General features: G+C 43.0%; 1 protein-coding gene and 1 long non-coding RNA gene across 3 annotated transcripts in view; one reads left to right on the top strand and one right to left on the bottom strand.

Annotated features, from left to right (window-relative positions):
• Positions 1-21,538, top strand: part of LOC144327542 (uncharacterized) — a 42,707-nt gene extending 21,169 nt beyond the window's left edge. The window contains exon 2 of the long non-coding RNA XR_013392662.1: positions 18,436-21,538. This is a non-coding gene — a long non-coding RNA (uncharacterized LOC144327542). The remainder of the gene's footprint in view (positions 1-18,435) is intronic.
• Positions 2,389-9,609, bottom strand: C4H2orf49 (chromosome 4 C2orf49 homolog). 2 transcript variants are annotated; one of them, XM_028727962.2, is made up of 4 exons: positions 9,429-9,609; positions 7,147-7,313; positions 4,511-4,880; positions 2,389-3,780 (listed from the first exon to the last, which is right to left on the bottom strand). In XM_028727962.2, exons 1-4 carry the CDS (start codon positions 9,552-9,554, stop codon positions 3,724-3,726), a joined length of 720 nt encoding a protein of 239 aa, XP_028583795.2. In that variant the 5' UTR covers positions 9,555-9,609; the 3' UTR covers positions 2,389-3,723. The 2 variants fall into 2 exon arrangements, with proteins under 2 accessions (XP_028583795.2, XP_028583796.2); XM_028727963.2 differs by lacking the exon at positions 9,429-9,609 and adding an exon at positions 9,200-9,333.
• Positions 21,539-22,419: the final 881 nt, after the last annotated feature.

The following is a 22,419-nucleotide window of genomic DNA, read 5'->3' as shown; positions in this document are numbered from 1 at the left end:
TTGTGTCAAAGACCATGTTCACATTAGCCTTCGTTGGCATTTGTTGCCCTCTCTCACATGCTCCTGTGCAGAACCTGAGGCCAATTCTGGGAAGAAGCACAGTCGTTGCCACTCATGAAGTTGCTGGAATATATGGACTTAACTTCTTGCATAGGTTCTAAGACAGGGGTCAGCAAACTTTTTCAGCAGGGGGCTGGTCCACTGTCTCTCAGACCTTGTGAGGGGCCGGACTATATTTTGAAGGGGGGAAAATGAACGGATTCCTATGCCCCACAAATAACCCAGAGATGCATTTTAAATAAAAGGACACATTCTACTCACGTAAAAACACACTGATTCCCGGATTGTCCACGGACCGGATTTAGATGGCGATTGGGCTGGATCTGGCCTCTGCGCCTTAGTTTGTCTATCCATGTTCTAAGATAACATAGTAAAATTCTGTACTGATGGCTCAGCGAGAGGTACAGTCCTACTGCAGAGGAATGTAATGTGATGCTTGCTATGCAGTGTGCCACAATATATGTCATGGTCTCTGCATGAAAGGTACCATGAGATGAAGCCTGGGGGGGGGGGGAGGAACTGTGCTGCTACTGTCAAAAAAATATAAAGTTCACCTTACTAATGCCAAGAGCACTGCTCCTGCAGCTTCCTTCGATGGTATGAATCGGTAGCAGCTGCTTTTTGCATTTCATCAAACACGGTAATGAATGGATGTTGTTGGTGGCAACCACGTGTCTTGGGTATTGACAAGGTTTACGATGTGCTGCCCACTAATTCAATCTGTTTAGAATGATATCAAGCAAATGATCTTAAAATGCTTGAAAATCTCTCATTGCTGTATCAGAAAAGGCAACACAGGGGCAAAGAAATGGTCTTCTCAACAAGTACTTGGGGTTGCGAATACTGTTCTCCTCACCATCTTAATGACAGGGATATGAAAACCCACATCGTTTGTGCTTCATTTGGTTGGCTGCAGGACAGATACGCTCTGGGATCTGTGAGAATGATCCCACTGACTTAAAAGTGAAAAGCATTTTTTTTTTACTACAGTGGTACCTCAGGTTAAGTACTTAATTTGTTCTGGAGGTCCGTTCTTAACCTGAAACTGTTCTTAACCTGAAGCACCGCTTTAGCCCGATTTCTGTTCTTATCCTGAAGCAAAGTTCTTAACCTGAAGCGCTATTTCTGGGTTAGCAGAGTGTGTAACCTGAAGCGTATGTAACCTGAAGCGTATGTAACCCGAGGTACCACTGTACTTCCATGTTCACTACCCATTTCGTCTTTGGTGCAGCCGACTTTTGAAAAATATCTCTTCAAACAGGGTGTTGGAGCATGGGGAAGACAGAGAGGACCTGCTTATTTTGAACGCATCCTGCAAGGATAGAGGACAATGCGCCACACCAAAACCAGTTTTGCAGTACTGAGAATGTGCGGCTCTGCAGATCAAATATGCTGTTAAAGAATAATGTAGCCAAGCCAATAATCAAGTACGGGCACGCACCCACACCCCTGATCGACTCACCTGTGACCACATATATGCAAGGCACTGAGACATAATTTAATAATTCAATCAAACCCGGACATGGCAGGAAAATGCTGGAGTCCTCGTGGCTCATGAGGAGACCCTCCCCGGAGCCTGAAGAGGATGTTGGTGAGGGCAGAGGAAGCCCCAAAGGGACCTGAGGCACAGTGGGGCTTTGTTTAGGCTGCTCAGCCTCCCTGCCTAACACATCATGTGCAGGGTAGGGCAGAGACAGAAGCCATTTACCTGTGTATCCTCCAGGCGGCCCAGAGCTTTGATTCTAGTTGTGGTTTATTTTGGGATCCAGTATTTTTAGTATGAATTGAAGAGAGCACAGCAAAGACTGCACTTAAAGAGTGTTTAGAGAGGCCTCCCCACTTTACATGATTTCATTAACACACAACACACATGAGGGCCCAGAACCGCATAAGTGAGGGGATGCTTGCATATAAAACAAATGGAGAATTCAAAGTTTTTAGATTTCTTTCCAACAACAAAATTGGGTTATATCTTTAGGACCCCAGACTGTTAATTGCCTGATGTCCAAACAAGTGACTTATCGCAGCTCTGTCACTCGCTGGATGAAACACTGATAGGCGGGATAGGCTGGCTCATTTCGCAGAAATTGCTTAGAATGGTTTCTTCTACACATTTCTTTTTTAAAGTGCTAGTGGGTTTTTTTAATGAAAGGTCAGAATCTGGGACCCCTGCCTGAGGGTGCCAATGAAGGCCTCTGCACACACCACGGCACCGATGGGTGCTGGGCTGGTGACCCCTGGACCAGTGTACAGTTTCCTCAAACCCTTTTGAAGACTGGGATAACAGGTGTTTGTCTCCAGAGATGGTCCACACAATTTAATACATCGTCAGTTTAAATCAATTTATTTAAATCAGGTGAGGCTACTAAAAAGACAGCTCAGATACAAAACACACAAAATTAAACTGTGCTGTACTAAAGTACAAAACTTGCACACGTGTTCAGGAAGAGGGAAACTCAAAATACACCTCAAACACACCATTCTTTCCAAATCTTTGATCATGATCTAGTGGAAGTCGTGCACCAACAATGCAGTTATAACCATGTCTACTCAGAAGTAAATACCACTAAGTCCATATTCTGTGGTAGGCATGTACAGGATGGCAGCCTGGATTTGACTGGACACTACTTTGTGTATGGTACGCAATTCTAACTATTATACCCAGCTAGGTTGAGTTTTACATCATATGAAAGAGGATCCATGTGGTTTCAAAGAAATCCACATTTATTCACAGATAGGAAATAGGCAAGACTTCTTCCTTCGCAAACCACAATTGCTTACTCTCCGTATAATTTATCCCTCTATTCAAACTGCCCCAATGAGTGGAGTGTTAGCTTTTCTCCAGAATTTTAGCAGGCATTTTGTAGGCAGGCAAGTTAAATCGACCACAAAGGTTCATGTATTTTATGCAAAAATACTTATGCATGTACTGTACAAAAGCATGGCACTAGTGCATGCACTACTTTTCTCTCAAATACTCTCCGTATACAGTCTATCATGTGCTTCCATCTGCTCAAAAGACAACAGAAATTCATCTTCAATTGTAACAAGAACTTCAATTTGAAGCAAAGAAATTACACAGTTCAGTATTTTTCCTATGTCTGTAAGAGGTAACCATCTCATAACAAGGCTGGAAAAGACATCTAGACACTTGGTATCAGCACCTAAGAATTCAAAATATTTTCCTTGCCCTGCCAACAGAACTTTGTGCAAAAGCCACTATTACCATGGGAAGTCCAGTTGAACGGGGAAACATAGTCTTCCACACTGTCTAAATACACTTGTGTAGAGAACTGTATTTGCGAAAAAGAAAAGAAAAGCAATACTGCTGTACAGTTGAACATGAATAGTTATAAATGCACACTGCTTTTCTCTTACCAGGTCATGCAAAGGCTGAACTGCAGTACATGTGAGAATTCCAAAGGAGGGCTGGTAGAATAATTTTGTTCCACCAAAACCAGCCATTAAAATGGGAAGTAAATGACTCAAAGTGCAATACAGAAAATATCCTTAAGGTGATGGGTGAGAATATGGTGCCTGCTTTGTACTGTAGAATTGTTAACGTTATGAAAAATCCACCGCAATCTGCAACCCTGTTCAATATGACTCATCTCTTCTGAAATGGAGGCTAAATGTTATTTACATTTCCAGCGCCTCATTGGTTCATGGCCATTTCACATGCTGGATCTTCTTTTTCGATTCTGGAGACTTTAGACCGTTCTGAGGGAGAAAGATTTAAACGATGTTAAAATTGCCTGTTCTAAATCATTTAAACAAACCTTGTATATTATACTATAGAGTTTGGCTTCTGATGCCATCTTGTGGCTAAAATAAAAATATGGTCGTAATTAAACACAGAAAAGCAAGAACCAAAAGACAACCCAATTCCATTTCTAAAATGAGCATGAAAATGTTTAGATCAGTCTTGTGTTTAAGCACTCGCCCAATGACCTTTGGGAACAAGAAATGGCATGCAGACAAGTGAGTGAGTTGGCAGAGCATAGAACCCCAGCAGGATCTGGGTTTCACCTAGCATAGAAATCAAGCAGGATCTTAATTTCAAAATCTATTCCTAACAGAACTCATATTCTTGAAAAATAGGCATCGTTGAAAGCCAAAGCCAAATGAAGCTTGCCACATTCCGAAACAATGACCCTCACATTTCAGATTGAGTCAGAGAATTATGTTACTGGTTGGCCATAATATACATAGGAATAATGATGAAGTAATTTAGAAAGGAACTCTTTTATGCCCATCTTACAGTTCTTTAACAATAGTAAAGTTGTGTTAAGGTATAATATATGGCAATATTCAAATAATTAGTGCACAGCATCTTAGTGACCTGCAGAAACTCAGAGATAACAAAATACTGCTACAGCTTTCACATTTATGCTATGAGACATGGCAACAACTACATCTGGTTAAAGGAAACAGATGTGGAAAGACTTACGGATGCATCAGATTCTTCTTTCGGAGCAGCTCTCTTTAATTTCACAACAGTAGTTCCTGTTAAAGGCACCAATGGGGGTGACCTCTCACCAGGTGCCATATTGTTATCGACGATAATATTATTCTGCTTAGCTTCGTGAATCCTGGATCCCACTTTAATGTCCGGTGAAAAAGTGGAGACAGACACACAAGCTGAAGAATTTGAAGGAACGGTCAGTCCCTTACAAGTAGTGCTGGTGCTTCTAGCTGTAAGGAGTTTTAGACTATCAATAGCCCCATTCTCAGTCTTCCTCACTTTTATGCTTGTACTTGTTGAGCTACCATCGAACACAATGAGTGGTCGTTTCCGTAGACTTTCCACTGGAGCAGTGCTGAACAAAGAAATGGTAACATAGAAACAATATTAATTACTGCAGCACAGGTGTAAATCAAACCACAGTCTTTACAGATTTACACTGTCCCAAACTCAACTACTTGGAAGTGGGTCCTATTTACTTCAGTGGAACTTTTATCTGAGTTTGTGTTCAGATCAGCAGGTCAGGTGCTGAAATAGATTGGGAATTCATCTCGTGCGCTATGGCACTGCTGCTGCTTTTTTCTGATATTCACTTATTTCGCATTTAATTCATTTGGGCAATCAGGAAAACATTAACACTTAAAAAAAAAATGAACACTGTCAGAAAAATGAAGTCATACTCAGAGTAAACCTATTTAAATCAGTGGACTTAAATGTTGGGAATCATATAAATTAACAAAAAACATTTTTATTTCTGCTTCTTTAGCGTCAAACAATTTAGGACTTGTACAGGACACGGATGGCGCTGTGGGTTAAACCACAGAGCCTAGGACTTGCCAATCAGAAGGTCGGCGGTTCAAATCCCTGCGATGGGGTGAGCTCCCATTGCTCTGTCCCTGCTCCTGCCAACCTAGCAGTTTGAAAGCACGTCAAAGTGCAAGTAGATAAGTGCAGGTACCGCTCTGGCGGGAAGGTAAATGGTGTTTCCGTGCGCTGCTCTGGTTCGCCAGAAGCGGCTTCATCATGCTGGCCACATGACCCGAAAGCTGTACGCCGGCTCCCTCGACCAATAAAGCGAGATGAGCGCTGCAACCCCAGAGTCGGCCACGACTGGACCTAATGGTCAGGGGTCCTTTACTTTACAGTTCATCCCAAGTTTCTTTGGATTTTACAACTGTCTTCAATAAGGATGGGGAATCTGTGGCCCTCAGGATGTGACTGGTCCACTGTTCACATTATCCCTGGCCATTGACCATGCTGACTGGGAGTGATGAGAGTTGGGAGTCCAACGCCATCAGGAGAGCCACAGGTTTCACATCCCTGGTCTACATAAATGCTCTTTAATGGTCCTATCACAAGTATGTCCACCCAGAAGACCACCGATTTCAGTGGATTTTACTGCCAGCTAAGTGGGCATGCGATTGCAGCCTAAATAAACTGAATCTGCTAATAGAAACCAGTGTATTATGAATAGACCAACCCAAATTTATAGATGTATTATTTCCCATTTTGATTAAGAGTTGTGATAGAAGCAATAGTTGAGACACTTCGGAAGAAACACTCTATTTCTAGAAGCAAAAACAGGACACATTTAAATAGCGGTTATTTATAGATACGGGTTACTGATGATTAGATTTTTTTTAAAAAAAACCCAGTGAAAATAACAAAAGGCCCCAGCACACAGCTAAGCATAATTAAGTTCGATTGATTTAAACTAGAGTTCAATAGAGGAAGCCTTCAGGTTCTATTTTCCTGCCAGAAGAGCAATTAAGATATGATATACCTTGTCTCCAAGTCATGGTTCAGAGTTGGGCAGCAGACCATTTTGTGCTCAAGTCCCAGAATCCAGAGAAATCGATCCCTTGCTTTAGCACTAGTGTTGCTATCATTCACAACATTTGAGTACTGGGATAATGTTCTTTACTGCAAAAAAACTGTGCAAGGCTAGTTTTTTTTTCCTCCCCCCAGAGTGGAGCCACTATCAGCTGATCAAAGCCCATCCTCAATGGGACCAGACCCATTTCCCCAATCTTCTGATTGGCAGGCAGGGCAAAGTTAACTCATATCAGCTTCTGTCTGAAACAAGAAGCCACAGCTGGGGAGATAGGACAGGTTTGCAAAATATAAATAAATGTGGTATCTCACACACATTTAACGAATTTATTCCGCAGATTTATTTGATAGCTAGATACTCTGTTCTGCATGAACTCCACTGAAAGTACTTTCCAGTTCTTAATCTAATTTGCTCTCGCTCTGGATTTATCAGACTGCTGACTACGCTACTGCTTTCAATAATAATTCTCTACATCCCACTGGCAGCCCCAATACCTATAAAAAATAATAAAAACCATTGTTGTACTTACTGAGCCAGGAGGAACAGGTCAAAAGAAACACGGAACCCCCTTCTGAATGGAAAATTTGCCAAAACCCAGTGGCAGAGCACATGCGTTGCATGATAAAAGGTTAAATCCCTTGCCCGGTAGGGCTGGCAAAAGCTATTGCCAGAAATCTAGCAGAGCCACTGCCAATACAGTACTGAGCTAGATGGATCAATGGTTTTACTTGGTATAAGGAAGGACGGATTTGCGTTTGAATCCACAAACTAAGCAAAACAGAATTACCTTTTGACCTCATGCTTGAACACCTGCTGACCTCTTTTCTTTTCCATCAACTTTCCCCATCTAGTTTTTGGTAACTCACGTTGAGGCAATGGTATGACATGTTGAACATAGAGATCAGTAAGGCCATCTTTACTGATCTTCACTTCATCTTCAACTGGGATGTTCTTCTGTTGCGGAGTAATAAAAAAACATATTCATTATGACTGCAAATGTTCTCTGGATAACAAGTGTACATAATACACTTAAAAATCACATCACTTGCAATAAACTTGGTAATCTTCATTAAAACAGTTAGAAATGCATAGAAATTTGCTGTACCCTGCGAAGGATGCACAGTTCACCTCACCTAAGGAAGCAAAATAGAGTTGGGGGTGGAAACAACAGCTTCCCTCAGCCTGAAGACTCTGAGTGCCCCACAAATTCAAGGTGGGGAGTCTGTGGCCCTCAAGATGTTGCTGGACTCCAGCTTCCATCAAATCCAACCAGCATGGTCAGGGATGAAGCAAGCTGGAGTTCAGTAATAGCTGAAGGGCCAGTTTCCCTAGTACACCCATACACTTTTGTAATATTATAGCTGCCAGATTGAGACTGCTGACGTAAACTACTTATCTGGAAGTAGGCTTGTTCCTTCTTTTACTGGCCCTGCTTCTGTGCTTTTAATGAGAGTCCAACATGCAGAAATTTAGCAGATAGGCCTTTTCCCCTCTCAGTCTGACTATAGCGTAAAGAGTTTTACCTGCTTAATGCCCTCATATTATGCTGCTGTTAAAGCCATAAAAAGGGAGCACCCCTAATAGACCTATCGCTGTGTGGGCATGCAACACCAGTCTTCAAGTGTAAAGTGTGAGTACAACAATGGTCGTAGACAGGAATATCTGTCAGGGAGATATTGCAAAGTACTTTTTTGGAGGGGGGGTTAATATTCAGCCGTTGCTGGGTTGGCTGTGTGTGTGCATATTTTGCAGTGGTATTTTCATATGTTTTGGAGAAACTTTGTGATGGCACTGTTCCCTGAAAAGTGAGTTTAAAAATCTTCAAAATGAATCCACAAGCTTCTGTAAAGAGGAGACTAAGAGGAGATATGATGGCTCCCTTTAAATATCTGGAGGATGGGGCAAGCCTGTTTTCACCTGCTCCAGAGGGCTGGCTTCAACTTACAAGAAAGAAGATTCTGACTTACAAGAAAGAAGATTCTGACAGGAAGAACTTTCTGACGGTTAAGTGCTTGACAGTGGAATGGACTCTCACAAGAGGTGGTGGACTCTCCTTTCTTGGAGGTTTCAAAGCAGCAGTTAGATGGCCATCTGTCACGTATGATCTTGTTGAGATTCCTGCATTGCAGGGGGTTGGACTAGATGACCCTTGGGGTCCCTTCCAACACTATGACTCTGTATAGTCTGAAACATGCATAGGAATAATTGCAGGGCAGGAGCTGCTACAAGGGCTTCCAAGGCACCTAGCGTTGCCGGTTTTTCTCTCCCCTCCCTGGGCTCTGCTCTTGTGCTTTTATCAGCAGACATTTTTCAGGTGTGAACAGACTATGCTCCAAGTCAGGAATAAAGCTTCCTCAGAAGATTCTTCCACATCTAGCAGGTACTAAAAGGCAGGTGGGTTTCCTTTGGGTTAAACTGGCAGACCCTCAAAATGTCCCTATTTTCCAGGGACAGTCCTGGATTTACAAAGGCCGTCCCGGTTTCTGATTTGATCCCAGAACATCCTGCTTTTCCTTAGGACGTCCCTATTTTCATCGGAGAAACATTGGAGAATATGGAGTTATGCGACCCCTGAGCCAAGGAGGTAACTTAACTATACAACCTTTAGAAGACATCTGAAGGCAGCCCTGTATAGGGAAGTTTTTAAAAAAATGTTTAATGTCTTATTGTGTTTTTATATACGTTGGACGCTGCCCAGAATGGCTGGGGCAACCCAGGCTGATGGAGTATGAATAAATTATTATTATTATTATTTGAATCATTATTATTTGCAGTGTTGTTGTTGCTATTATTACTATTGTTGTTAGTTGAATGATTATATATGTTATTATTAGAATTACCTTCATTATTATTTTTTGAATCATCATCAATATTACAGTATTATGATTGAACAGGACGTCCCTATTTTCATCGGAGAAAGGTTGGAGGGTATGAACTGGCAACCCGAGATCCGGCCCGGCTTTAAGAGCCCGGCGCTCCGCAGCCTCTCTCAGGTGAGGCGGTTTAACGGTTCCCTCCCTCGCCCCGCCCCCTTTCAACCGACGCGCCCCCCGCCCCCGTCCCCCTTACCTGCTCCAGCGTCAGCAGGAGGAATTCCTGCGAGAGCAGCTCCGGGTGCAGCAAGAGGTCCGAGTCCGCCCGCGCGCCGCTGCCTCCCTCCCCCGCAGAGCGCTCTCGGGACCCGAGCGCCGCCATCTTTCCGAACGCGAACCTGATTGGCCGCCTGAGCGTTCCTCCTGCTCAGCAGAGGTGCTCCTTTCCGGTTACCCACAATTCCTGCGCGTGCAACGACGCCGCAGAGATAAGAGAGGGGGGGGAGTGAAGAGAGGGGCAATCCACGCTGAGTTTCCGAGTACCGCCTGGGAAAGCAGTTTAAAAGAAGGGCGAGACGAACCCCACAAAACATATCTGTTCCCACTACGGCTACAGCAAGCGCTGCAAACTTTCCACCAGTCCTCCCTTGTCTCCCGAGATAAAGGGATGCCAACCCAGGAGGGGAAGGCTGCAGCGACCGGAAGTGGAGGCTGTGTGTCAGTCTTCATTTTTTCCTTTATCTTTTTTTTTAAGGGGGGCAGAACAGGGGTAGATGACGTAACAGCCTGGAGCTGCGCGCATAGAAATAACGCAAAGGAGGCGGAGTCCGGGCCACGAAGGCAGCATCCGTATTTAGAGAGCTGTGTTTACGGGTGCCGAGAGAGTGCAGTTGGGAAGGCTTCTGTATTCTTGATCACAATGCTGCATTATAATTATTAAAATTTCTTCCCTGTTGAATATTCGCTTGCAGCTCACCTTGCATCTTTTAGAAGGATTGGTTTCTGTGCGTGTTTTTGTTTTATGGCAATTGGGATGTGCTTTGTTGTTGTTTAGACGTTTAGTTGTGTCCGACTTGATACGGAAGGAACAGGGGGGGGGTACCCATCCTTCCCCACCGCTCCCTGAAGGGGTCCGAGGCGATGGCCCCTGCAGTGCCCAGCCGGCCTCGAACCCTCGGCCCCCGCACCATTGCATAGGCACCACACTGTACCCCTGCCTTGTAAATAAAGGGCTCTCTTTCCTGTCTTCATGCGGGCGGAATAAGCCCCATCTTTCCTATGCCTTTCTCCCACCCTATTCCTAACGTGAGTGTATCCATTCTTGCTACAATGTGTCCATTTTGTTTCGCTTTTGATCACCAATACGGAATAGGTCAAAAAGCATAGAAAACCTTTGGAAATTGATATAAAATCAACCATAACTCCGATTTCCTAGCTCTTGGTGTCATTCAACTCAGCTCCCTTTGGACTCCATGATGGCACCCCGACCTCCATAATCCCTGAAGCGGCAGGGCACGTACACAAGAACTTCTTAATCCTGTCAGATCGTCCTGCCTAACCCTTCCTCCGGGCAATACCAGGTGGCAGACGATGCATATCACTGTCCCATTGTCCTGCCACCACCGGTACTCAAGAAATGTTTATTTATGTATATCCCTCACTCTGCACATTCCCCCTCCCTTGTCTTAAATGTTAATCAGTGTAACCCCACCTCTCTGTAAACATATTCATGACGTGTGTAAAATATTCATGATGCAATCCATGAAACCCAACCTTCCCAAAATGTATTCATGACGTTTCGTGCACTGTATTCTGGGACTTGGAGGGAACTTTTAAAAGTCTATGTCGCCCCATTTTCGGGGTTCAATCTCGCCTTGAACCTGTTGCGCAATAAACTTGGATCTTCTGCTGCTTGCTCCTGTCTCCGGCTGAGCTCATTTTCCTCCGCAGGGACCCACGGACTTAGTCCGATGAGCTGGGTGGCAGAGCAGCCTCGCACCCAGATTTTTTCCGTAACAGTTGGCGCCGCAACGTGGGGCTTGCGGTTCTCCCGAGCTGCTGACTGGGGGCCCCGAAATCTTCAGCCGGCTCTGGGCCATTTTGCCTGGGAAGATCCTTTTGGACCCCCAGCCATCTTCCGGGCGGTAATCGAAAGCCCTAGGAGTTCAGCCGGGGAGCAAAAGAGGGATCCAGCCGGCTTATTCATCGATCCCGGGATCATCATAGAAGATGCGTGAGTATAAGGAAAAGGAAAAATCCAGTGCACTGGTGGGAAGGGGGTGGAAGTCTCCTGGCAACTGAATTCTCTGCCCTCCTCTCTATCGCTCCTTCTCGCCTGTCTCTTGGTCCAAGTGGTGAGAGAGACCGTGGACCGCTGCTCAACCCGAAAGGGGGGTTCTGAGCTCTATCCCTTTCTCTAAACTCTCCAGCCAGCCGCACCAATTGGGAGCCCGAAAGTAAGACGGAGAGACCCGACTTGAAAGATAGCCGACTCTCCGCAACGGGCATCCCAGTTGAAAGCAAGGGGTTGGAGCTCTTTTTCCGATCTTCCCGAGCGTCCTTCCTAGGGGGCAGGAAGTGGTCTTGCTTTCTATCCCAATCCCAGCCGCACTGGTCGGAGCCACGTAACACGTGTATCGTGCGTGAGCCCGCTTCCAAAAGCAAGGGGGATTTTCAGTTCGAAGTTCTATCCAGGGATCACCCGATCTGGCACCGCACGGCGCGGGCGTCCAGTAGGGCCCCTTTTCCTGAGATTGTGACGATAGATAAGGAGGTTGCCAGGAGGGATAGCCCAGGAGAGATTGGGTAGGATCGGCAGAGTGGAAAAGGGACCCCAGGTTATTGATTAAGGAAATAGAAAGGAAAATATGAGATACCGGATAGCTAGAGCTCTTTAAAAACTCTCTCAGAAAGTTGCCAAGCGACTGATGACCCCTCTTTTGCTATAAATCCTCATGTTAAGTATACCAATCTCCTAGACCTACCAATCCTCACCGACCCCTTCTCTTTCCCTCTTTCTGTCTAGACACGCGTGAAACATAAAGGGGTACCCCGTCAACCAAGCGTTGTGAGCCCTACCAGTTTGATTAACTGGTGGTGTGTTTGAAGAGGCAAGGAGGCTCATAAAACCATGTGGGACCTTCCTACTAATTTCACTTAATGAAGCCAAAGGTAGTGGCCCAACTCCTTGCAATAACCAACTAAAGGATGAGAATATATATGTTTACATGTTGTCTGTTATGTGTGCTGTCTGTTAATACATATATGAGAATATGTATGTCTACATGTTGTCTGTTATGTGTGTTGTCTGTTCCTTCTGTCTCTGGCAGACTGCCTTTCTTAAGTGTGCATAGTTTAAACTGCAAGCTTGCTTCAAAAGTTAAATCTAAGGAAGCCATGCTGGATCTTAGCAGTCCTAAATAAGACAAGATGAGAATGAAGTGTGCAAATGTTTACCCCACCTCTTGCTTTGCCCCAACTTTTGAGATTGTGAGTCTACAGTCTTATTTTGGAAGGTGCTGATAACCAAATGTTTCTGCTGCAAAAGCCTAGTTGAGCCAACTGCTCTCTCAAGCTAAAATGCAGTGTATGTACTTCATTAAGCATATGCCTATGAAAGTATGGAGTTCCTTCTAAGAAAATTATGTGAGTCCAGTTTTAACTTTGATTTGGTTGGACAGAAGAGTTATTGTAAGGCTCCTGATATCAGTCTCTATAAGACGTCCTGGCCTCTTTTCTTAGAAAATGCCCCCCTTGTTTCATTCTGTCTCTTTCAGGTTTTTTCCCTTCTCCTTCTTATTCTGTGCCAGGTAAATTTACTCCCGAGTAAGCTTCCTTTAAAGGAAACTGCAAAGGTGGGGGGGCATAGATTAGGCTTACTATTCCTCTGCAAGGTCAGGAAAAATTGTTCACTCTTGTATTCCTTTAAATCAAATCTATGGCTGTTTAAACTATGCTTTATAAGAGATCCTCTCCCTATCCTAGGAAAAATGTTCACTTCAGTCTTTTAAGATAATTTATCTAGGAACTTTCACTCTTTAGTCTAAGGAAGTAAACTCTCACTCAAACTAGTTGGGTACTTTTATTTTCCTCTTCCTTAGTACATGATAGGCGCATGGTTTGTGATAGGCGCATGGCTTGTGATCTCTTCCCCAGTTGTGTCTGTGTACATAAGTATGTGTGTGTTTCTGGTAGTACAAATCTTGCTATGAACCCTGTATTTTAGGGTTGGACTAGATGACCCCAGGTCCCTTTCAACTTTCCCAATTTGTGGCTGATGAGTTGAAATTCAGCCCAGATTTGCTCTTTGTTTTTTTTTAAAAGGTGTGAGGTGAAGCCATGATGTTTGAAGCAGAACTGGTGATATCAGGCATTTAAGTGATTACAGTGTTTATCGTTTTGTCTATTATTTACAAAAATCAGACTTAAAAGTCTACTCAAAGTTTAAGCACATACAAATGAATAATCAAGTAGAATTAGCCTTGACCAATCCTGTAAATAAAGGGCAGTAAAATTTGTCTGCAAATGGTAAGGCTGAAATGACTGAGAATGTTTAAAAAAAAAATAAAAATCCTATGAATTCTAACTCTCTGGCCATTTTTACTCATAAATAAGAGAGCGGTTGATTGTTCCGCGAATGACCAGATAAAATGACCAATAATGATAGCCCTTTCCTGTACATAAAGGAAGCACTCCTTTGCTTGGGCTGAAATTGCTAGCTTTGGTGAATACTTAAATTGCTGAGTTTCTCTTTTTTGTTTTAAAATCTAACCCTATTTTTAAAATCTACTCCTTACCTTTCCCTTCCTTATTCTAATTTAGCCAAAAGATGCAACATTTTTCAATGGTATAAAAGGTTTGCTGAGACATGAACTCTGCACATGCACAGAGGCTAGATCAGCTTACAAAAAGAGAGAGTGAGAGAAAGGAGGGGGGAGAGGGAAGGTTTGGAGAATGTGAAACCTATCCAAATTTCCTTATGTAAAACTTTGAACCATTGAGGTAAATCACCCCTAATGTCTTTTGCTCCAGGGGCTACTTAAGACAAAAGAGTTAAGTACTGGACATGCCAAATTCTTTTCACAGGTAAATATCAAAGCACTCCCACTGTGAGTTCCTCTCTTGAGTAGTTTCTCCCCCCCCCCATGGGATTTAAATTTTATAAGTTTGTGTGTGTGTATATGCCTATGCATTTTAGGAACAGCATTTCCTGGCAGACTTCTCACATGAAATAATTTTCTCTTTTAACAGGATATGTGAACCCCATTAACAAAGTATTTGTCCCTTCTTTTCTCCCACAGCACAAATGATAATGAGGGGATGCAAACAGTGATTTAAATACTCTATAAAAAGTATTTGCATTTGTATTTCTTGTCTTTCTTCCCTTAAAGCCAAACAGTCACTTTCTTTCTGTTCAGCAAAACAAGTCTGAATCCCTGCTATATTAGTTGATTTTCCTCTATCTCTGACACTTTTTTAGGTTACAAATAATCTGTTTTTCATTTATTAATCAGTTTTTCATTGGGTTGTTAGAATGCCAAAACAGATTACTTCAGGTTACTTCAGGTTGTTTTTGTTTTTTTAAAAAAAAAAATTGTGTGTCTTAGCATTTAATTATTTTTGGTTCCTCATAGGTCATTGTGTGTGTGTGTGTGTGTGTGGGTGTGTGGGTGTGTGGGTGTGTGTGTGTGTGTTTTACTTTGGGGACATGTCCATCACATGTTGAAAGTCATTTTCATCAAGTTCTACTTATCAGATAGCACATGCTGAATTTGAAGCCTTTTTCCATTGTTTTCCCATTTTTTAGTCCAGTAGAAATCTGTGGTTTTGATAAAATCTTTGTATTATTTAATAATAATTCTTTTCTGAATCTGATGTCTTTGTGTCAAGTTCGTTTTCATCTGAATGGTAATCTAATTTTTTCCTTTCTTTTTATTTTTTAAACTTTCTTGTATTTTTTTTACAGTTCTCTTTCTCTACACGTGGAGTAATTTTTTATTTAATAATATGGAGAGAAAAAAACTAAATGAAGGAAAGCAAACAAACTTAGCAGATAATAACAGTAATTATATGGAAATGTGATAATAATATTAAAATGAGTAAAATGCTTAACATGCTAAGATTTTATTATTTGCAGCTAATAACTCAAGGAGATTTTCTTGGGGAGGGGGCTTTTGCTCCTTCCTTTTCCTAACTCTGTCTTTTAAGTCCCCCCCAAACCCTGCCCCCTTACAGGATATCACTTCTACAGATGTGCGATGATGAAAAAGCAGCAACAACCCCTCAACTCAGAGTTCTTCACCATCACAAGACCTGCAACACCAGAGTTTTCAAAGTGGCCACAGCTATCTCTTTAAAATGATATAGACTGATGGGGAGTGGGGCTGACAAAGGGGGGAGGACTTGAATTGCAAGGACATTTTCTCATTTTTGAACCTTAAAGACTGTGCTCCAGGATTGAGAAGATCACAATTATCTCAAGATATGCAACTGATATTTAATTAGTTTGTTTTGTATTATGTGTTATTATGTAAGAATGTTGAAATGTGTCTGACAGTGTGATTTCCACAAAGGGGGGCAATTTTTGTGTGTAATTGTTTTTATGTTTAATGTCTTATTGCTTACACACCAATGGAGAATTCTCATGCATTTTATACTTGCTAATAGCTCACACTATTGTGTAGTCCAATGTTTAGCTCAATTTATAACCACATTTCATTGTTCCACCTGGCACTCTGCCAACTTTCCCTATCCATTTTAAAATGTGTTAAACCTCGTTTTGCCAAGGACAAGCTCCTGGATCCATAAAACACCAGGTACATGAAGGTGCAAATGCTTTGGTTTAGCAGGAATGATCCCTTATAGAGTTAAATTGACTTATTTGGACAAAGTGCCCTTTTAAGAATGGTTTTCTTTTAACAGATTGGTTTGAAGAGTTGAGAACCATGAGGCAAGATAAATTCAAATTGGACTCAGTTTGAATTGGGCAAGTGTATCCAGGCTGCAATTAGCTTTTTGGTCCTTTAAGTGCAAGTGAGCAACTTCCATGAGTGCAAGACCACAGCCTATAATAAAATCCGATAGCTAAAGGCAAAGGCAAAGGCATCTCCCTCACGAGATGCCCAAACCTGTGCCAGCTATGGTGAATGCCAGGCGACATGGTTAATTGAAAGCCCCAAGGGGATTCAACAGACAGGATGTGTTGCTGTAGCACTATGTCAGTGTGAGACCACAGAAGAGCTAGCTTGACACCTGAGAAACACACAAAAATGGCGAAGGACAAAAAGCAAACTGCATTTTTTTTTTTTCAGTCAGTAGTGGACCTTCCTGCTAAATGTAAAGCATACACCACTATTGAAAGTGTTTGAAAGAGCTAGGGTGCCACAAGTAATTTTATTCGTCCGTGTTGCTCTCTCTTTTGCTGCCCACCCACCCCTCCTTTTCCATTAGAGCCTATTCCCACTCACAGGGCACCCCTACATTCACCGAGATTTAGGGTGCGGAGAAAAGATTTGCAAGTTCTTGCAGAACTTTAATGCAAATCTATCTCCGAATGGGGGACTGATACGGAAGGAACAGGGGGGGGGTACCCATCCTTCCCCACCGCTCCCTGAAGGGGTCCGAGGCGATGGCCCCTGCAGTGCCCAGCCGGCCTCGAACCCTCGGCCCCCGCACCATTGCATAGGCACCACACTGTACCCCTGCCTTGTAAATAAAGGGCTCTCTTTCCTGTCTTCATGCGGACGGAATAAGCCCCATCTTTCCTATGCCTTTCTCCCACCCTATTCCTAACGTGAGTGTATCCATTCTTGCTACAATGTGTCCATTTTGTTTCGCTTTTGATCACCAATACGGAATAGGTCAAAAAGCATAGAAAACCTTTGGAAATTGATATAAAATCAACCATAACTCCGATTTCCTAGCTCTTGGTGTCATTCAACTCAGCTCCCTTTGGACTCCATGATGGCACCCCGACCTCCATAATCCCTGAAGCGGCAGGGCACGTACACAAGAACTTCTTAATCCTGTCAGATCGTCCTGCCTAACCCTTCCTCCGGGCAATACCAGGTGGCAGACGATGCATATCACTGTCCCATTGTCCTGCCACCACCGGTACTCAAGAAATGTTTATTTATGTATATCCCTCACTCTGCACATTCCCCCTCCCTTGTCTTAAATGTTAATCAGTGTAACCCCACCTCTCTGTAAACATATTCATGACGTGTGTAAAATATTCATGATGCAATCCATGAAACCCAACCTTCCCAAAATGTATTCATGACGTTTCGTGCACTGTATTCTGGGACTTGGAGGGAACTTTTAAAAGTCTATGTCGCCCCATTTTCGGGGTTCAATCTCGCCTTGAACCTGTTGCGCAATAAACTTGGATCTTCTGCTGCTTGCTCCTGTCTCCGGCTGAGCTCATTTTCCTCCGCAGGGACCCACGGACTTAGTCCGATGAGCTGGGTGGCAGAGCAGCCTCGCACCCAGATTTTTTCCGTAACAGACTCTTCGTGACCCCATGGACCAGAGCACGCCAGGCACTCCTGTCTTCCACTGCCTCCCACAGTTTGGTCAGACTCATGTTTGTAGCTTCGAGAACACCATCCAACCATCTCGTCCTCTGTCGTCCCCTTCTCCTCCAGGGTCTTTTCCAGGGAGTCTTCTCTTCTCATGAGGTGGCCAAAGTACTGGAGCCTCAGCTTCACGATCTGTCCTTCCAGTGAGCACTCAGGGCTGATTTCCTTCAGAATGGATGCGTTTGATCTTCTTGCAGTCCATGGGACTCTCAAGAGTCTTCTCCAGCACCATAATTCAAAAGCATCAATTCTTCGGCGATCAGCCTTCTTTATGGTCCAGCTCTCACTTCCATACATCACTACTGGGAAAACCATGGCTTTAACTATACGGACCTTTCTTGGCAAGGTGACGTCTCTACTTCTCAAGATGGTGTCTAGGCCTGTCATTGCCCTTCTCCCAAGAAGCAGGCGTCTTTTAATTTCGTGGCTACTGTTGGGATGTGCTAAAGGGTGGCTAATTCACACTCCTAATCTTGATGCAAATCAGAATGTTTTTTTTTTTTAAACTGTTTGATTTTGTAAACGTCCTGTCTGCAGTTCTGCTGCGTGGCTGGCAGAAATTAGCTAGAAAAATCTTGTGCCTTTATTATTAACTTGCTTCTCACAGCGGGGGAAAACTCCACATATTTCTTTTATCATGCAAACTTGTGCATACAGTGGTACCTCGGGTTACAGACGCTTCAGGTTACAGACTCTGCTAACCCAGAAATAGTACCTTGGGTTAAGAACTTTTTTTTTGGATTATGATTTGATATGTTAATTGGATGTTTTTTATTGGAAAATTAATTAAAACAATTTAACAAAAAAAACAACCCTTTGCTTCAGGATGAGAACAGAAATCGTGTGGTGGCAGCACAGCGGCAGCAGCAGGCCCCATTAGCTAAAGTGGTACCTCAGGTTAAGAACAGTTTCAGGTTAAGAACGGACCTCCAGAACAAATTAAGTTCCTAACCCGAGGTACCACTGTACTGTATATACGTACTTAAAATGTAAGGCCTACTGTGTGGACCTTCTTTCCAGGTAAGTCTGCACCAGATTGCAGAATTGGGCTGGAAATCTACACACCCCTTTGTGCCAGGAAGGTGGGTGGAGGTGTCCCTCTACCCAACCCTGCTGGCATAGAGAGAGGTGTGTTTTCCACCTACCAAATGTGTGGGTAGAAGTGCTGCCAGCAGCCCTCAGCCCTCGAACAGGCTGTTGTGGAAGGGTTTGGCCAGCCTGGGATGCACTGGATCCTGAGGGGATCCCCCTGCTGTCGGTGAATAGAATAGAGTTTGGGTTTGATTTCTGTGCCAGTGCCAGGCTGGTGCAGTGAATTGCCTTCCCACCTTCTGCTCCAGTGGGAGCAACTGAGCTGTGGGTGTGGCATTGACTGCCGCTTTGTCGCACCACTGCTGCCTGGCTGGAGTTTGAATTTTCTTGTTAGTTACCTCCGCCTGTTGAAGCCATAGAAACACTACCTGAAGATGTTGCCATCAAAAATAATATATTGTGGATAAAATGGATTAGATTTTTGACTGAATATGATGAAGCTTATTACTTTGTCATTGATGTGTGAAGGATCGAACCAGTGCTTTTTTCTGGGGGTACGCATACTCCTAAACATTTTGTGAATATTTGTACTTTTGTACATTGTATTTATTTTTCCTGATTTGAAGTATAAAACGGTTGTTTTCTTGAGTCAAAATGAGAGTACCCCTAAACATATTTTTTTTTTAGAAAAAAAGCAATGGATGGAACTATGAACACACACCATCATGAAGGACTTCTTGGGCTAGATAATGATAGAAATGGCTACGATTTTAATATTTTTGACTAGTTTGTATATGCATGTTAGTACAGCAATTTGAAAACCACTTCAAGGCTGGCTTTGTGAAATAACCAATTCACATTTCATTATCCTTATTTTCCTAACAAATATATATAACATTGTAATCAAAGTGTATCTGCTCAGAAGTATGTTTCACCTGCAAGTAAGCACCTTGGTACTTAAATGAATATATATATATATATATATATATATATATATATATATATATATATATAGTGCACTGCTAGGCTGTAGTTCTATGCAGCATTATCTGGGAGTTGTTCCATTGAATGCAATGGGGTTTATTTCTGAGTATGTATATATGTATAAGATTGCACTGTTAATATTTAAATTGTTAGAAGGTCAAGTCTGTAGGAGTGGTTGATTGCACAGATTCTGCCCTTGCAATAATCACTATTTTTATTTGATTAGCTCATGCTGCTTGCAGGTTTCCTCTTCATTCCTGGGTTTTGCTACAAACTCCCAACTGGTCTTTGGGCGATTAAAAGGAAAAAAGAATGTGTACACAGATAATTGTGCTTAAACAACACATGTTGTGTCTATGTGCAACTGCATGGGAGTGGCGTAACTGGACAGCTTATCAACAAATTTGTGTATTAAGAAATAAAAAAGCAGTGTCAACTCAGGTGGTTTTGCTCAGCCCTTGGGCAACAATGTTTTCAAGAAGTCCTGTCTCTGAGTAGTCCCACCTTTCCACTTTACTGCTTCCCATATGCTTGCTCTGACCTTCTGGGCACAATCTGCATCAGAAGGAAAATAGGCAGCTTTCAAAAGTGTGGACTGGCTCTATATTTCTGCTTATTGCAAGTAGTTTTTAAATCACCTCAGTATCGAAAGACTTGCACGTATCTTAGTTCTGCTGTTAAAAACACATGGATTCCAGTTCTTTCAATGGAGCTTATTTCCAGATACTGTAAATGGGTCTAGAATTGCAGCCTTTAAGGCATGGGTGTCAAACACAAGGTCCGCGGGCCGAATCCGGCCCGCCAGACCTTGTCATGTGGCCCGTGTAGCCGCCGCCGGCCGCCAGCCTTCACCTTTTATTCTCGCGCTTTTTTTTTTTACACAAGAAAGCCGCCTCTTCAGCGCATGCGCGGCAGCCTACAAGCCAGAGAACGTCTGCCCTCTAGCGGCGCCGGCCGTTCTACACAGGAAACCTCCACTTTACATGCATTCAGGAAACCTCCACTTGTTTTTATATTGAGCGCATATTGAGTCCTATAGATACAACCGGCCCTTTGAGGGTGACCAAACTGCTGATGCGGCCCCCGATGAATTTGAGTTTGACACCCCTGCTTTAAGGTATTAGACGGTGCCATTCTAATATACCATTTGCATAAAGAGCTTATGCTGTGTATGAGAATTTTGGGACAGTTACATCTAAGACATGGTCTGCTTCACTCTATCCTTCAGAGGACATGGGAGACTTCATACAACTACCTGATGCATCACCACAAAGAAAATAATTAACGTAGAAACTTGCTGTACTGGTTGTTAATGTTTGACTCTGCTTTCTGATCCTGCCTAGCCCAGTTAAATGGGAGTAGATGGAGTAAGCTGAAGGGGAATCATCATAACACATTTGGTATTGCAGTTGCTACCGAATCTCAGTGATTGCTGTGTGGCCAGACAGTTTTAAGTCCACATTGTTTTCTTGGGGTTTCCCTACTTCCTTGTAGCTTTTGGGTCCTTGTCTTCATAAATGTATTTTTTTATTTTATGAAATTATAAGAAAATACATAATTAAGACCAGGAAAAAAAATATTACAACTGAAAATCTATTGTACAGTTTTTAGTGTTTTTTGACATACTCCTTTGTAAGTTTAAATCTGTTTCAACATAATGGAAATGCTCCTTGACCTTTGTTTGTAACTACTGCTATTTAAGTTTCAACATAATTCTGGACTGGACTCATTGCTTTACAATTCAAATATCCATAAATATATATAAAATCTGCCAACATCGCGTAAGACGTCATGCATCTGTAGTGCGGAAAAGCTTATACCATAATAAATCTGTTAACACCACACATGTCATGTGTTAATAGATACCATAATAAAACTTTAAGAGAGGGGTGGGGAACTAGTCCCCAGCCAAATTTCATATAGTGGGCAAGCAACAGGGGAATGGTGGCACCAAAAGACTGGAAAGGGTGTCCCACCCACTTTGGGCTATGACACCACTGAAGTGCACTCGCCACCATTACACCTGGTGAAAAAGCTCAACTTCTCTAAGGTGCTACGGATACTAAAATCACTTCCTAGTCTGACCGACATCTCAGGACACACCAGAGAGCAAGCCCCATTGACCACACCCTCAAAAATCACTTTGCCGCCAACATGCCTGGGCATCGGGCTCCATCCCCACCTTAGGACTGCAACCAGGGCCAGGTAAGGCGATTGCCACAGGGGCAGCAGATCCCAACGTAGATTGCAGAATCGTAGAGTTAGAAGGTCCTCTAGCCCAACCCCCTAGCCATGCACCCAATGCCCTTTTAAAATGTGTTGGGGGGCATTATTGGGTTGCTCTTGTTTTTATTTCTATTATACGTATTTCGTGTTTTTATGTTGAGACATACCTGAGAGCTGCAGGTATAGGGAGGTATACAAATTTAAATAATAAGAGTAAATAAACAAGAATGGAGGAATCTCAACTGAAGTACCAAGCACAGGTGGCCTTTGCTTTAAAAACCTCCCAAGGAAAAGTGCAATCTACCACCTTCCAAGGGCACCTGTCCCACCGTCAAGCAGCTGTTACCTCCAGAAAGTTCTTCCTGGTGAAGAAGAAGCAGCCGACTTTATTATTGGGTTGACAGAAGGAGAAGAGGAGGAGGAGGA

Source organism: Podarcis muralis, chromosome 4 (assembly GCF_964188315.1).
Source record: "Podarcis muralis chromosome 4, rPodMur119.hap1.1, whole genome shotgun sequence".
NCBI classification, from domain to species: domain Eukaryota; kingdom Metazoa; phylum Chordata; class Lepidosauria; order Squamata; family Lacertidae; genus Podarcis; species Podarcis muralis.
The sequence above is the reverse complement of the archived record's forward strand: the minus strand, read 5'-3'. Positions and strand labels throughout refer to the sequence as shown.

Coding starts and splice junctions, on each gene's coding strand:
- C4H2orf49 (XM_028727962.2), bottom strand. CDS start 9,554: ATGGCGGCGCTCGGGTCCCGAGAGCGCTCTGCGGGGGAGGGAGGCAGC. Junction 7,314..9,428: donor TCCTGCTGACGCTGGAGCAG/GTAAGGGGGACG, acceptor ACTCCGCAACAG/AAGAACATCCCAGTTGAAGA. Junction 4,881..7,146: donor TTCAAGCATGAGGTCAAAAG/GTAATTCTGTTT, acceptor TTCTTTGTTCAG/CACTGCTCCAGTGGAAAGTC.